This window comes from Bubalus bubalis, chromosome 3 (genome assembly GCF_019923935.1).
Source record: "Bubalus bubalis isolate 160015118507 breed Murrah chromosome 3, NDDB_SH_1, whole genome shotgun sequence".
NCBI lineage: Eukaryota > Metazoa > Chordata > Mammalia > Artiodactyla > Bovidae > Bubalus > Bubalus bubalis.
In genome coordinates, this window is record NC_059159.1 from 53,154,421 (window position 1) to 53,169,928 (window position 15,508).

At 39.1% G+C, this 15,508-nt stretch overlaps 1 protein-coding gene across 4 annotated transcripts in view; it reads left to right on the forward strand.

Annotated features, from left to right (window-relative positions):
- Positions 1-15,508, forward strand: part of TRIM37 (tripartite motif containing 37) — a 181,719-nt gene that overhangs the window by 21,403 nt on the left and 144,808 nt on the right. For all 4 annotated transcript variants that reach the window (XM_025281190.3, XM_025281189.3, XM_006045487.4 and 1 more), the window contains exon 9: positions 9,668-9,792. In XM_025281190.3, coding sequence (XP_025136975.2) covers positions 9,668-9,792 — 125 coding nt within the window. The remainder of the gene's footprint in view (positions 1-9,667; positions 9,793-15,508) is intronic.

Below are 15,508 nucleotides of genomic sequence, written 5' to 3' on the forward strand. Positions count from 1 at the left end.
TCAGTAGTCTTTGAGAGTACTAGTTTCTTTACATTCTTGTTAACGTGTGATATAGTCAGTCTTTAATTTGAGGTGTTCTCATAGAAGTGTAATAATATTTCATTATCGTTTTATTAGGTTGGGGCAAAAGTAATTGCAATTTCAGACCGTGATTTTTAAATCATTATAACTAGGTTCAAACACGTTTTTATTAATTAAAATAGAAATCATTACAATCAACACATTTTTGCCAACAAGAAATAAGTTTGTTTGTTCCTGTAGTGTAAAAATCTGTGTTTCAGGATTCAGCGAACTCTTGAAAAGCATTTTCTGCCTCCTGTTGGTTGAGGAAGCATTTTCCCTGCAAAAAGTTGTCAAGATGTTTGAAGAAGTGGTAGTTGGTTGGCAAGAGGTCAGGTGAATATGGTGGATGAAGCAAAACTTCATAGCCCAGTTCATTCAACTTTTGAAGCATTGGTTGTGTGATCTGCAGTCAGCCATTGTTCTGGAGAAGAATTGGACCCATTCTGTTAACCAGTGCTGGCTGTAGTCATTGCAGTTTTTGGTGCTTCTCATCAATTTGCTGAGCATACGACTCAGATGTAGTGGTTTTTTTGGGATTCAGAAAGCTGTGGTAAATCAGACCAGGAGCAGACCGCCAAACAAGTGACCATGATCTCATTTTGGTGCAAGTTTGACTTTGGAAAGTTCTTTGGAGCTTCTCAGTCCACCCACTGAGCTGGTCATTGCTAGTTGTATAAAATCTATTTTTCGTCACACATCGTAATCTGTTTGAGAAATGGTTCATTGTTACGTAGAGTAAGAGAAGACAACACTTGAAAAATGACCATTACTTTGATTTAAGGTCAGTTCACGAGCCACCCAATTATCAAGCTTTTTCACCTTTCCAGTTTACTTCAAATGCCAAACGACTGTAGAATAGTAAACGTTGAATTCTTTAGCGCCTTCTCTTGTAGCTGTATGAAGATCGGCTTTGATGGTGGCTCTCAATTGATTGTTGTCACCTTCCGATCGCTGGCCACCATGCTCCTCATCTTCAAAGCTCTCATCGCCTTTGCAAAACTTCTTGAAGCACAGCTGCTCTGTACATTCATTAGCAGTTCCTGGGCCAAATATATTGTTGATTTTGCAAGTTGTCTCTGATGCTTTAGAACATGACCCATTTTGAACTCGAATAAAAAATCACTCAAATTTGCTTTTTGTCTGACATCATTTCTATAGTCTAAAATAAATATAAAATAAACTGCAATAAATCAGTAGCAAAAAAAAAGAAATGAGCATTAAAGTGATGTGTAGCATAATGACATTTATTTAAGAATGTATTCCAATATCAGATGATAAAGTTTAACAATGCAAAACTGCAGTTACTTTTGCACCAACCTAATAATTTACATTTGCCTTGTGACTAATGATGCTAAGCATCCTTTCTTGAATTTATGTGTCATCCATGTATCTTCTTTGTTGAGGTATCTGTTCAGATCTTTTTGTTGTTATTCAGATCTTTTGGCCATCGTTTTATTGCCTTGTTTGTTTTCTTACTGAGTTTTGAGAGCTCTTTATATAGAAAACTAGATATAAGTTCTTTATTAGATAGGTGCTTTGCAAAGATTTCCTTCAAGTCTATGGCTTGTCTTTTTATTCTCTTAGAAGTGTCTTTTGAAGGGAAGTTTTAAATTTTAATGAAATGTAATTTATCAGTTTGTTCTGCTGTAATAGCTAAGAAATCTTTACCTAACCCAAGATCACAAATATTTTCTTGTATGTTTTCTTCCAGAAGTTTTATAGTTTTAGGCTATATATTTAGGCCTTTGATCCATTTTGATCTATTTTTTGTGTATGAGGTATGGATCCAAAGTAGTCTTTTTGGTTTAATTTGTACATGTATGTGACTGTCCAGTGGTTCTAGCACCATTTGTTGAAGGCCAGACTTTCTTTACTGAATTGCCTTTGCATCTTTTTCAAAAATTAACCCATGTACACGCTACCTACTGATTTGTTTTATGCCACCACTGCACTGTTGCTGTTTATAATACTGTTGTAAAAAGTAAAAAGATTACTGTTGCTTTTTATAATAAAATAAAGTAATAAATAATAAAATAAAGTAATAATAAAGTAAATAATAACATAATAAGTAAATAAAGATAAAACTAAAAAGTAAGTAAAAATAAAATATTAAATAATAAATAAAAAGTAAAAAGATATAAAAAGATTACTGTTGCTTTTTATAATAAAATCAACCCTGAATATTCATTGGAAGGACTGGTGCTGAAGCTGAAGCTCCAATATTTTGGCCAGCTGCTGTGAAGTGCCAACGCATTGAAAGAGACCCTGATGCTGGGAAAGATTGTGAGCAGAAGGACAAGAAGGTGACAGGATGAGATGGTTGGATAGTATCCCTGACTTGATGGAGATGAGTTTGAGCAAACTCTGGGAGATAGTGAAAAACAGGGAAGTCTGGCGTGCTAACAGTCCGTGGGCTTGCAGAGTCAGATATGACTTAGCGACTGAACCACAACAAAAAGTGTTAACTCTCTTAACTTTGTGCTTCTGGTTTTTAGAAATTTTTTTCTTTTATCGTCATATGAACTTTAGATTCAACTTTACAAAGAGATTTAACATTTCTACCAAAAAAATTTTTGGTATTTTTTTTTCTTTAATACTTATTTTTTTTAGCTGTTTTGAGTCTTAGTTGCGGCAGGTGGGCTCACTAGTTGCCGTGTGTGGGCTTATGGCATGTGGGATCTTAGTTTCCTGACGAGGGTTAGAACTTGAGCCCCTTTTATTGGCAGGCAGATTCTTAACCCCTGGACAACCAGGAAGTCCCATGTTTTGGGGTTTGGTTGGAATTACAGTGGATCAATATAGCAACTTGGGGAGATGTAGCATTTTAACAATACTGAGTCTATTTCATGAAGAAGACTCCATTTATTTCAGCAGTGTTTCGTAACTTTTCAAGGCACAACATTTTCACATTGTTGGATTTTTTGGTATTTCAGAATTTTTGATGATAAAAGATGAGTTTTCCCCCCAGTATTATTATTTTTGGGATATAGTTGCTGTACAGTGTTGTGTTAGATTCTGATGTACAGCGAGGTGAATCCACTATATGTACACACATATCCCTTCCCTCTTGGACCTCCTTCCCATCTAGGTCACCGCAAAGCATGGAGCAGAGCTCCTTGTGCTATATACACCAGGTTCCCAGCTGTTACATAGATACATATATCAATCCTAATCTCCTACGTTGTGACCCCTACCACTGGTGTTCATACATGTGTTCTCTATGCCTGTCTCTCTATTCTTGCCCGCAGAAAGGTCCATCTGCACCATTTCTTTAGATTCCACACATGTGGGTGATACCTCATTGTGGTTTTCACTTGCATTTCTCTAATAATTACTGATGTTGAGGATCTTTTCTCATGCCTCTTGGCCACCTCCTATATTGTTTTTGGAGAAATGACTGTTTAGGTCTTCCACCGATGTTTTGATTGGGTTTGTTTTTTGAATATTGAGCTCCAACAAGCTGTTTGTATATTTTGGAGATTGGTGAGTTTTAAATTAGGCCTTCTTCAGTGTTTTAGAAGAAGTTGTGTAGAACTGGTAATGTTTCTTTCTTAGATGTTTGCTAGAATATACCAGTGAAGCCATTTGAATCTTGTTTTCTTTGTGGAAAGAAAGAAAACAGGAAGTTTTCAGTTTCTTTATAGATATAAGGCAGTTTTTGTGACTTCCCCAGCAGTCAAATGTTTAAGACCCCCATGCTTCCACTGCAGGGGGTACAAATTTGATCCCTGGTTGGGAAACTAAAATGCATTCCTCACAACATGGCCAAAAAAAAACCAGGGCAGTTCATGTTGCCTTCGTCTTGAATGAGCTTTCATAATTCTGTCTTTCAGGGAATTATTCTCTTTCATTTGAATTTGCTGAATTTATTGACATAAAATTAATAGTAGTCCCTTAACGGAGAAGGCAATGGCACCCCACTCCAGTACTCTTGCCTGGAAAATCCATGGACAGAGGAGCCTGGTAGGCTGGAGTCCGTGGGGTCGCTAAGAGTCGGACACGACTGAGCGACTTCACTTTCACTTTTCTCTTTCATGCATTGGAGAAGGAAATGGCAACCCTCTCCAGTACTCTTGCCTGGAGAATCCCAGGAACGGCGGAGCCTGGTGGCCTGCCGTCTGTGGGGTCACACAGAGTCAGACACGACTGAAGTGACTTAGCATTAGCATTAGCATTACCCTTTTAATATTTTAGAATGCAGTGGTGTTACTTCTCTTCTTCCTGGTATTGGTAATTTGTGTCTTCTTTCTTTTCTTCCTGATCAGTCTGACTAGAGTATATTGAATTTTGTTGATCTTTTCAACTAAGTAGTGGTTTTGTTTTTTCTCTGTTGTTTTCCTGCTTTAAATTCTGTTGATTTTTATTTTGATCCAATTATTATCTTTCTTTTGCTTCAGTTCAGTTCAGTTGCTCAGTTGTGTCTGACTCTTTTCGACCCCATCAACTGCAGCACGCCAGGCCTCCCTGTGCATCACCAACTCCCGGAGTTTAGGCAAACTCATGTCATTGAGTCGGTGATGCCCTCCAACCATCTCATCCTCTGCCATCCACTTCTCCTCCTGGAGTCCTTCAGTCTTTCCCAGCATCAGGGTCTTTTCCAGTGAGTCAGTTCTTTGCATTAGGTGGCCAAAGTATTGGAGTTTCAGCTTCAACATCAGTCCTTCCAATGAATATTCAGGACTGATTTCCTTTAGGATGGACTGGTTGGATCTCCTGGTAGTCCAAGGGACTCTCGAGAGTCTTCTCCAACACCACAGTTCAAAAGTGTCAATTCTTCAGCACTCAGCTTTCTTTATGGTCCAGGTCTCACATCCATACATGACTACTAGAAAAACCATAGGCTTGACTGAACAGACCTTTGTTGGCAAAGTAATGTCTCTGCTTTTTAATATGCTGTCTAGGTTGGTTATAGCTTTTTCTCCAGAGACCAAGTGTCTTTTAATTGCATGGCTGCAGTCACCATCTGCAGTGATTTTGGAGCCCCCAATAATAAAGTCTCCCACTGTTTCTCCATCTATGTGCTGTGAAGTGATGGGACCAGGTACCATGATCTTTATTTTCTGAATGTTGAGCTTTAAGCCAACTTTTTCGCTCTCCTTTTTCACTTTCATCAAGAGGCTCTTTAGTTCTTCTTCACTTTCTGCCATAAGAGTGGTGTCATCTGCATATATGAGGTTATTGATATTTCTCCCGGCAATCTTGATTCCAGCTTGTGCTTCATCCAGCCCAGCATTTCTCATGATGTACTCTGCATATAAGTTAAATAAGCAGGGTGACAATATACAGCCTTGCCTTTCCCAATTTTGAACTAGTCTGTTGTTCCATGTCTAGTTCTGATTGTTGCTTCCTGACCTGTATACAAATTTCTCAAGAGATAAATCAGGTGGTCAGGTATTCCCATCTTCTTTCAGAATTTTCCACAGTTCATTGTGATCCACACAGTCAAAGGCTTTGGCATAGTCAATAAAGCAGAAATAGATGTTTTTCTGGAACTCTCTTGCTTTTTTGATCATCCAGCGGATGTTGGCAATTTGGTCTCTGGTTCCTCTGCCTTTGCTAAAACCGGCTTGAACAGCTGGAAGTTCATGGTTCACGTTTTGTTGAAGCCTGGCTTGGAGAATTTTGAGCATTACTTTGTTAGCGTGTGAGATGAGTGCAATTGTGCGGTAGTTTGAGCATGCTTTGGCATTGCCTTTCTTTGGGATTGAAATGAAAACGGACCTTTTCCAGTCCTGTGGCCACTGCTGAGTTTTCCAAATTTGCTGGCATATTGAGTGCAGCACTTTCACAGCATCATTTTTTAGGATTTGAAGTAGCTCAGCTGGAATTCCATCACTTCCACTAGCTTTGTTTGTAGTGATGCTTCCTAAGGCCCACTTGACTTCACATTCCAGGATATCTGGCTGTAGGTGGGTGATCACACCATCGTGATTATCTGGGTTGTGAAGATCTGTTTTGTACAGTTCTGTGTATTCTTGACACCTCTTCTTAATATCTTTTGCTTCTGTAAGGTCCATTCGATTTCTGTCCTTTATTGAGCCTTTCTTTACATGAAATATTCCCTTGGTATCTGATTTTCTTCAAGAGATCTGCAGTCTTTCCCATTCTGTTATTTTCTTCTATTTCTTTGCTCTGATCACTGAGGAAGGCTTTTTATCTCTCCATGCTATTCTTTGGAACTCTGCATTGAAATGGGTATATCTTTCCTTTTCTCCTTTGCTTTTTGCTTCTCTTCTTTTCACAGCTATTTGTAAGGTATCCTCAGACAACCATTTTGCTTTTTTGCATTTCTTTTTCTTGGGGATGGTCTTGCTCCCTGTTTGCTGTACAATGTCACAAACCTCTGTCCATAGTTCATTAGGCACTCTGTCTATTGGATCTAGTCCCTTAAATCTATTTCTCATTTCCACTGTATAATTGTTAGGGATTTGCTTTAGGTCATACCTGAATGGTCTAATGGTTTCCTCTACTTTCTTCAATTTAAGTCTGAATTTGGCAATAAGGAGTTCATGATCGGAGCCACAGTCAGCTCCCGGTCTTGTTTTCGCTGACTGTATAGAGCTTCCATCTTTGGCTGCAAAGAATATAATCAGTCTGATTTCAGTGTTGACCATCTGGTGATGTCCATGTGTAGAGTTTTCAGTTTAATTTGCCCTTTCTCCCCTAAAATGTTAGGATTGAAGTTGCAGAGGATTGAAGCTGGGGTTATTGATTTGAGACCTTTCTGCTTAAAGCACATTCTTACATCCTTTGTGAGTTCTTTGACACATGGGTTCTGCAGAAGTATGTTACTTAGGTTCCAAGTATTTGGGGATTTTTCTGATAGTCTATAATGTCAGGTGAAGTTGGTTGATATGGATGTTCAAGTGTACTATAACCCTGTGGATTTTTTTGTCTCCCCTGTTTTATCAGTTATTGAAACAGGGGTATTAAATTTTCAGCAATAATCCCATAATTTGTTTAGTATTTCAGTTGTATTGGTTTTTACTTCATGTATTTTGAAGCCATATTAGTAGGGGCATAAACAGCTAAGATTGTTATATTCCCTTGATGAACTATTTCCATTATCACTGTGAAAGACCTTCTGTTTTCTTTCAAATCTAGTTTATTTGATATTAAAAAGTCATTTTAACTTCCTTTTAACTAGTGTTACCATGTCATGTCTTATTCTATCGGTTTTCTTTTAATGTGTTTGTTCCTAAATGTGTCTCGTAGGCAATATACAATTGGGTCTAATTTTTTAACCCTTTCTGACAATCTTTGACTTTTAGCCGGTATGTTTAGTGTGCTCATTGATTTGGTAAAGTTTGAATCTACTATCTTACTGTCTGTTTTCTTTGTTCTGCCTGTTCTTTGTTCCTTTGTCTGTTTTTTTTTAGTTTTTTGGTTATTTTGGGTTGAGTATTCTGTGTATTGTCATTAGGTGATGACACCGTTATCAGTGATAGTAAATGTGAATGGACTGGACTTCCTTGATAGTCCAATAGTTATGAATCTACTTGCCAGTGAAGGGGACATGGGTTTAGTCCCTGGTCTAGGAAGATTCCACATGCCATGGGGCAACTTAGCCTGCGTGCCACAATTACTGAGCATGTGCTCTAGAGCCCAAGTGCCACAGCTACTGAAGCGTGCCCACCCTGGCACCCATGCTCCACTACAGGAGACGCAATGAGAAGCCTGTGGATTGCAACTAGAGACTAGGTCTGCTCACTGCAAGTAGACAGGGCCGCACACAGCAATCCAATGTCCCAGTGCAGCAGAAATAAATAAAATGAAAAAATGAATTTCATAACCAATCAGCCGAGGAACAATATAAGAAAACACAACTAAAACCCAACTCTGTTGCAAATAGAAATGCCAAAATCTTAAAGTACCAGCAAATCAAAATCAGTAGGATATGTAGTAAAACAAAACCAGAAAGCAAGACTTGGTAGAGTTAATCAAAGGAATGTTGCATTATCAGAAAAGTCACTTGATTGTAACTCAAGAGACTGGAGGCTAAAACCACAAGAACATGTAAGTAAAAATAAATAGAACGATACTAATTTTAAAAATAACATTCAGTTATATTTGATCCTCATTCGTTGCCAAATTATTCAGGAAACTAAGAGTAGAAGGAACTACCTTAACCTTACAAAAAATGTCTGTATAAAAGTCTACCTTTGGAGGAAATGAGGTCAAAGGGATACACATAGTATACATTCAATAAATATTTGAATAAAAGTTATAAATTTTGGTATTTATCATGATATCGATTATGTCATATCGTTATTCTTGGTGAACTATAAGCAACTACCTTTTAAAAGGTGGTTGTAGTGGGTTTTACGAATATCATCCATTTGGCACTTGATAGTGTGATAGTGTGTTAGTTCGGAGAAGGCAATGGCACCCACTCCAGTGCTTTTGCCTGGAAAATCCCATGGACGGAGGGGCCTGGTGGGCTGCAGTCCATGGGGTCGCTAGGAGTCAGACTCGACTGAGCGACTTCACTATTTTTTTCACTTTCATGCATTGGAGAAGGAAATGGCAACCCACTCCAGTGTTCTTGCCTGGAGAATCCCAGGGACGGGGGAGCCTGGTGGGCTGCCGTCTGTGGCGTCGCACAGAGTCGGGCATGACTGAAGCGACTTAGCAGCAGCAGCAGCAGTGTGTTAGTTTGCTTGGGCTTCCGTAACAAAGACTAGGAGGCTTAAACGACAAATCTATTTTCTCAGTGTTCTGGAGGCTGGTAGTTCAAGATTAAGATATTGGCAGGTTTGGTTTTCCTTGAGACCTCTGTCTTTGGTTTGCAGATGGCTGCCTTCCCTTTATGTCCTCTGAAGGACTTTTTTCCAACTGTAGTTACACTCTGAGGTCCTAGTGGTTGGGGTGCAACATATGAATTTAGGGAGGGGATACACTTCAGCCCATAGCAGGTATTTACAGAGCTGTGTCACAGCTTCATGGTTGATGTAACAAACCTAGCAAAGCAAGCAGCAGTAGATATGACTCCAGTTTTACATAACAGACTCTCAAGCCACAAAGCTGATGTGTGGCGGGACTGGGACTTTAAACTGGTGGCTTGAGTACAAAATCATAGTCTTTTAACTACCATGCTGATTTTGCTAAAGTTGAATGTCTCACTTTTTACCTTTAGTTTGACTTAATGTTTCCCAGATTGATAGAGGTTTAGACTTTTTTTTATTTCTCAGTTTCCTGGAGTGAAATTTGAGAAATCCTTGTTTGAAAGTCATTGACTTCTAGAGGTTTGTTCATTTTATACATAATGGCTTCACTCTACCACTGTAAAATATACATATATAAGATCTACAAATATATTGTAGTTGCTTAGAATTGGATTCATGCTAATATACAGAGAGAGGAAAATACATTAAAATCAAATATATTTACTGAATAACTTTACTATTACAATGGGAATCAATAAAACTAGATCCTTTACTTATTCTTAACTTTCAGACCCACTTTGAAAGAATCATTGTATTTTTCTTCATGTCATTTTTTTCAGTATATAACCAAAATAACTTCCATTTCCTTTAAGGATCTTGGGTGTGCCAATGCATAGTAATTTTGTTTATTCAGACTTTTTTTTTTTTTCCTCACACAGTTGCGGTCTTGTAGTAAGAGTGAGTTGATATCTAAGAGCTCAGAGATCCTCATGATGTTTCAGCAAGTTCATCGAAAGCCTATGGCATCCTTTGTTACCACTCCTGTTCCACCAGACTTTACCAGGTACGACACTTTTTTTTTTTTTAAACTTTATATACAAATGCATATACTTAGTGTCAAAAGAATGCTATTACTGGGGACTTGCTGGCAGTCTAGTGGTTAAGACTTCCTGCTTCCACTGCAGGGGTGTAGGTTCAGTCTCTGGTTAGGGAACTAAGATGCTGCATGCCGTACAGCCAAAAAGTTAGAAACAAAGACAGAATGCTATTGCTGACAACTTGAACTCAGATAGTTCTTGACCAATAAGTCTACATTTCTTTGTGAATTAACAAGTCAGATATAGTATTTATATTCTGTTCAAGCACTGAATATTATTAAAAGGACTAGGTATTTGCTATTGTAAAATAGATTTGAGTCAACTAAGAATGTTCGTTAATATTCTAAGGCTAACTCTTTGATAGTGTGGTCAGCCATTTCAGTTTTGAAGATTCCTTTTCTGAAGTGTTCCCCCATTACCAGTGGAAGGTCACAGGTGTTGGCATAAATATCACATATTAGGAAAACGCTCTTACAGTTCAAAGTCGGGTACATGGATGTCCTATATCAGAGCCAGCTGAAGTGTTTCTCCAAAATGCAAATTCCTAGGCTTGTTCCCTGACAGTCTGTGGAGACAATATTTAGGAAATAATCTTGAGCACCCTGAGTAATTCTGCACTAAAGTTTAGGAACCATTGATGGAGGTAAACTCCTATGGTAATACCACTTGCAGCAATTTCTCAGGCAAGCAACTCTGCTTGACTTCTTGAGTTTGAGGCTATATCACATCTAGTGATTGTTTTGATTTCTTTTTCCTTTCTAATTGCCCAAGGAACTCAGAACCCCAATAATCTCCTCCTTTCACTACCTTCTTTTTTGGGTAATGATAGAAGGAACTGACATTGGGGTTAGGTGGGGGAGGTAGGAGAGGCATTTATAAAGCAAAAACCACCAAGAAATATTTTTTTTTTTTAATCTGATAATTAAGGAGTTTTCCCTGGGAAAAGGTCACTTTAGGGCCCTCTGCCTCGCCAATAAACCTTACTGTCTTACTGGAAAATTTGGCTTTTAACTGTTATTTTTATTAGAAACTCAATTTATGATTTACAGTATAGAAGAAGCAGGTGTTCATCTGTTGCAGAATAGATCAGCAACGCAGAGAGAGCCAAATAAGAAAGTCTAGCATTTATGGATATTAAGTTATGGAGGAAAGTTTAGGTATGCAAAGCATTGGTGATTGTTTCTAAGATTTGAGCTCAGGTGACTGATTACATCCCATTGGTTGATGATTTGTGATAAAGCCACTGCTAAGTCACTTCAGTCGTGTCTGACTCTGTTGCGACCCCATAGACGGTAGCCCACCAGGCTCCCCCGTCCCTGGGATTCTCCAGGCAAGAACACTGGAGTGGGTTGCCATTTCCTTCTCCAATGCATGAAAATGAAAAGTGAAAGTGAAGTCACTCAGTCATGTCCGACTCTAGCGACCCCATGGACTGCAGCCTACCAGGCTCCTCTGTCCATGGGATTTTCTAGGCAAAAGTACTGGAGTGGGGTGCCGTTGCCTTCTCCGTGTGATAAAGCCACAATGGAGAGTAAAAGGTCATTAAACAGTTAGTGTTATTGCGGTCGCTGAGGGTTGGACACGACTGAATAACTTCACTTTCACTTTTCACTTTCATACACTGGAAAAGGCAATGGCAACCCACTCCAGTGTTCTTGCCTGGAGAATCCCAGGGACGGGGGAGCCTGGTGGGCTGCCGTCTATGGGGTTGCACAGAGTCAGACACGACTGAAGTGACTTAGCAGCAGCAGCAGTAGCAGCAGCAGTGTTATTTATAATATTAAAGATCATCTCTGTGCTCAGCACTGTTGGAAGTGCTACAGAGGAGACATGGAATAGGAAGTAATAATCTTACTGGATATATAGTCCATATTAAATGGTAGAGATTGTATATTAAAATCAAATATTTGTTACTCAATTATATCAGAAATTCTAAGATGAAGTCTAGTTAAATACTGGTGTGGTTAAGATGACTTCATAGCCCGGAAAGGAATTGTGTAACACCTTGAAAGATACTTAGAATTTCACTAGGCAGATGAGAATAGGATATGTGTGTATGAACAAAAATATGAGGATGTGAGAAGAGATGCTATATTTGGAAGTCAGCAGAGAAACCATTTCAACTGGAATTTGAATGGCTATATTGTTTTGGGGCATTTAAATCCTCCCTGAGCAGGGAAAATACAGTTCTCAGTCCATAAAGAGTTTTAGTTTCTGGGAGTACTGGTCAACTTGGGATGGAAAACCAGTTTTTATGTAGCTGACCAGTATGTTTTCTTAAGGGAAAATGGATACTAATACCCTTCTTCCCTTTGTTTATTAAGTTATGATGAAGTCTCTGGTCTAAAGATTTGCAAATCAGTATTTTTCATATTATTAGACTAGAGGTGTTTTGAGGCTAGCCTCTCCATGTTCCATGAAGTTTCACTGATACCATCGTGAGACACATCTAGTCATCATAAAGACCAGAGTAGAAGAGGTATAGAAATAAAGGCTTGAGAAGACAAACCTGTGCCTAATTTGCAGGCAGAATGGTAACGCCATTATGATTGTAGATAACCTCTGAATGAGTGAACATAATGTGAAAATACTAATAGTTAAAGGTGGTAGAATTGGTAGAATTAGTTTAGCAGTCACTGTGACTTTGTATGTTTGTATAAAGAATGCAAAAATAAGTTTTTGAGCAAGTATGTCTACCAAATTACAAAAATTTTTCAGGAAATGTTTGTAAGTATTTCATCTATTCAGTGAATATTTGAATGCCAGCTATGTCCCAGGCATGTGCTGGGTACACGTAGAGAGCACAATGGAGAGTTCTTATTTCTTCAGTTATGATTTAGTGAAAAAGATAGGTGATTGAGGCAGTAATAAAATAAAATGATCACTGTTGACAGCTGAAGTGTGTGTGTCCTGTTTTAATGCTTCCCTGTAGCCCTTATGTTACATGTGTCTGAAAAGTTTTCAGTGAAAAACTATATGTAGGAGTACATCACAGTACCCTAGGATTGATCATTGTTCTCTGTTCTCTGAATGTTATTTTTTTCTCCCTCTTGGTCAGTAAGCTTTAGCGACCTATATGCTTTAACTTGTGGCTCAGGGGGTACAGAATCTGCTTGCAATGCAGGAGATCTAGTTTCGAACCCTGGGTCTGGAAGATCCCCTGGAGAAGGGAATGGCTACCCAGTAGGGTAGCCCAATAGGATATTCCTACTGGTAGGAATACCAGTAGGAATTCTTGCCTAGAGAATTCCGTGGACTAAGGAGGCTGGGGGGGCTACAGTCTATGGTGTCACAAAAAGTTGGACACCACTTAACGACTGACATGCTTTAACTTGGGCTTCCCTGGTGACTGAGACGGTAAAGAATCTGCCTGCGATGCTGGAGACCTAGATCCTATCCCTAGGTTGGGAAGATCCTCTGTAGACGGGAGTGGCTACCCACTCCAGTATTTTTACCTGAAAAATTCCATGGACATAGGAGCCTGGTGGGCTACAGTCCGTGGGTTTGCAAAGAGTTGAATATGACTGAGCAACTAACACTTTCAGTTTCTTGTTTTAGCTGGTAAGCTTTCAGCCTCACACGATTGCAGGTTAGCCGTGTCATCTCCATCCTCTGTTTATTTTGTGTTTTGGAGAGCCCTTTGGCTATTAATGACTGATTAAAAATATGACAGTGGTAGTCTGGTCTGAGAACAAAACAATAATGACAAAAACGAAATATATCACAGTGGATATTAAGGACATGGTGGAAGAAACAGTATGAAGATCAGCAGGCAACTGGGAATTGGTTGAAGTCTGTAGACATTATAAAGGATGTTTAGTGGGAGAACTGACCAATATTTGTGTGATCAGAAGTTGCACAAAATTATAGCCCAAAACATATTATTAATGTAGTTAGTAGTTAGTGTTAGTTGCTCAGTAAGGATTAACTAGACAAAAGAATCTAGTAATGAGGATTGTGAGTCTTCTAACCTAGGAGAACAACAGCCTAGGGCTATGATTAGGCGTGCTTAACAATAGCAGGATACTAGCTATACAGTTAACAGTTTCCAGGCAAACTATATCTTATATCTGCTTATGAAAAAGATGTGAGCTGTTTAGCTATACTTATCATAAAATAAAGCCTGGAGGGTTACAGTCCATAGTGTTGGAAAGAGTTAGACATGACTGAAGCGACTGAGCAAGCAAAGTGTAATTAGCAGGAAAATGGACTGTCCCTTTGCCTATCTCCTGTAGATGTAGTTTAGTTCTCTTTGAGGAAGACTGTATGGAACTAAAGTTCCTTAGGTAACCTTGCCTTGCCAAGAAACGGTTAAATTTCATCATCTTGCTTGACCCCTATGTGATTATGTAGTCCTATAACATTATATACTGGAGAAGGGAATGGCAAACCACTTCAGTATTCTTGCCTTGAGAACCCCATGAACAAGTATGAAAAGGCAAAAAGATAGGACACTGAAAGATGGACTCCCCAGGTCAGTAGGTGCCCAATATGCTACTGGAGATCAGTGGAGAAATAACTCCAGAAAGAACGAAGAGACAGCCAAAGCAAAACAACACCCAGTTGTGGATGTGACTGGTGATAGAAGTCAAGTCCAATGCTGTAAAGAGCAATATCGCATAGGAACCTGGAATGTCAGGTCCACAAATCAAGGCAAATTGGAAATGGTCAAACAGGAGATGACAAGAGTGAATGTTGACATTTTAGGACTCAGCAAACTAAAATGGACTGGAATGGGTGAATTTAACTCAGATGCAGTGAAATTAAAGACACTTGCTCCTTGGAAGAAAAGTTATGATCAACTTAGACAGCATATTATAAAGCAGAGACATTACTTTGCCAGCAAAGGTCCGTCTAGTCAAAGCTATGGTTTTTCCAGTAGTCGTGGATGGGTGTGAGAGTTGGACTATAAAGAAAGCTGAGCGCCGAAGAATTGTTTTGTCTTTTGAACTGTGGTGTTGGAGAAGACTGTTGACAGTCCCTTGGATGTCAAGGAGATCCAACCAGTCCATCCTAAAGGAAATCAGTCCTGAATATTCATTGGAAGGGCTGATGCTGAAGCTGAAACTCTAATACTTTGGTCACCTGATGCAAAGACTTACATGGAAAGACCCTGAGGCTGAGAAACATTGAAGGCGGTAGGAGAAGGGGGCAACAGAGGATGAGATGGTTGGATGGCATCACTGACTCAATGGACACGAGTTTGAGTAAACTCTGGGAGTTGGTGATGGACAGGGAGGTCTGGCGTGCTGCAGTCCATGGGGTTGCAAAGAGTTGGACATGACTGAGCAACTGAACTGAACTGATAACATTATATAGATTTATTTTCTAGTAAATAATATCAAAGTATTTAGGGTCTGTTAGTATTCCTCATAATTTGTTCTAAAGGAGGAAGTTTGGGGATTTAGTATAAAATCATTTCCTTTTGTTTCTTTTTGATTTTTTAAAACCTATTTATATGTTTCGTACTTCAGGTTCCCAGCCTAAGCACCAATATTTTTCTTTTCCTATTTCCATGTATGTGTTGTGCTTAGTCGCTCAGTTGTGTCTGACTCTGCTACCCCATGGGCAGTAATCTGCCAGGCTCCTCTGTCCACAGGGATTCTCCAGGCAAGAATATTGGAGTGGGTTGCCATTTCCTTCTCCAGGGGATCTTCCTGACCCAGGGATTGAATCTATGTC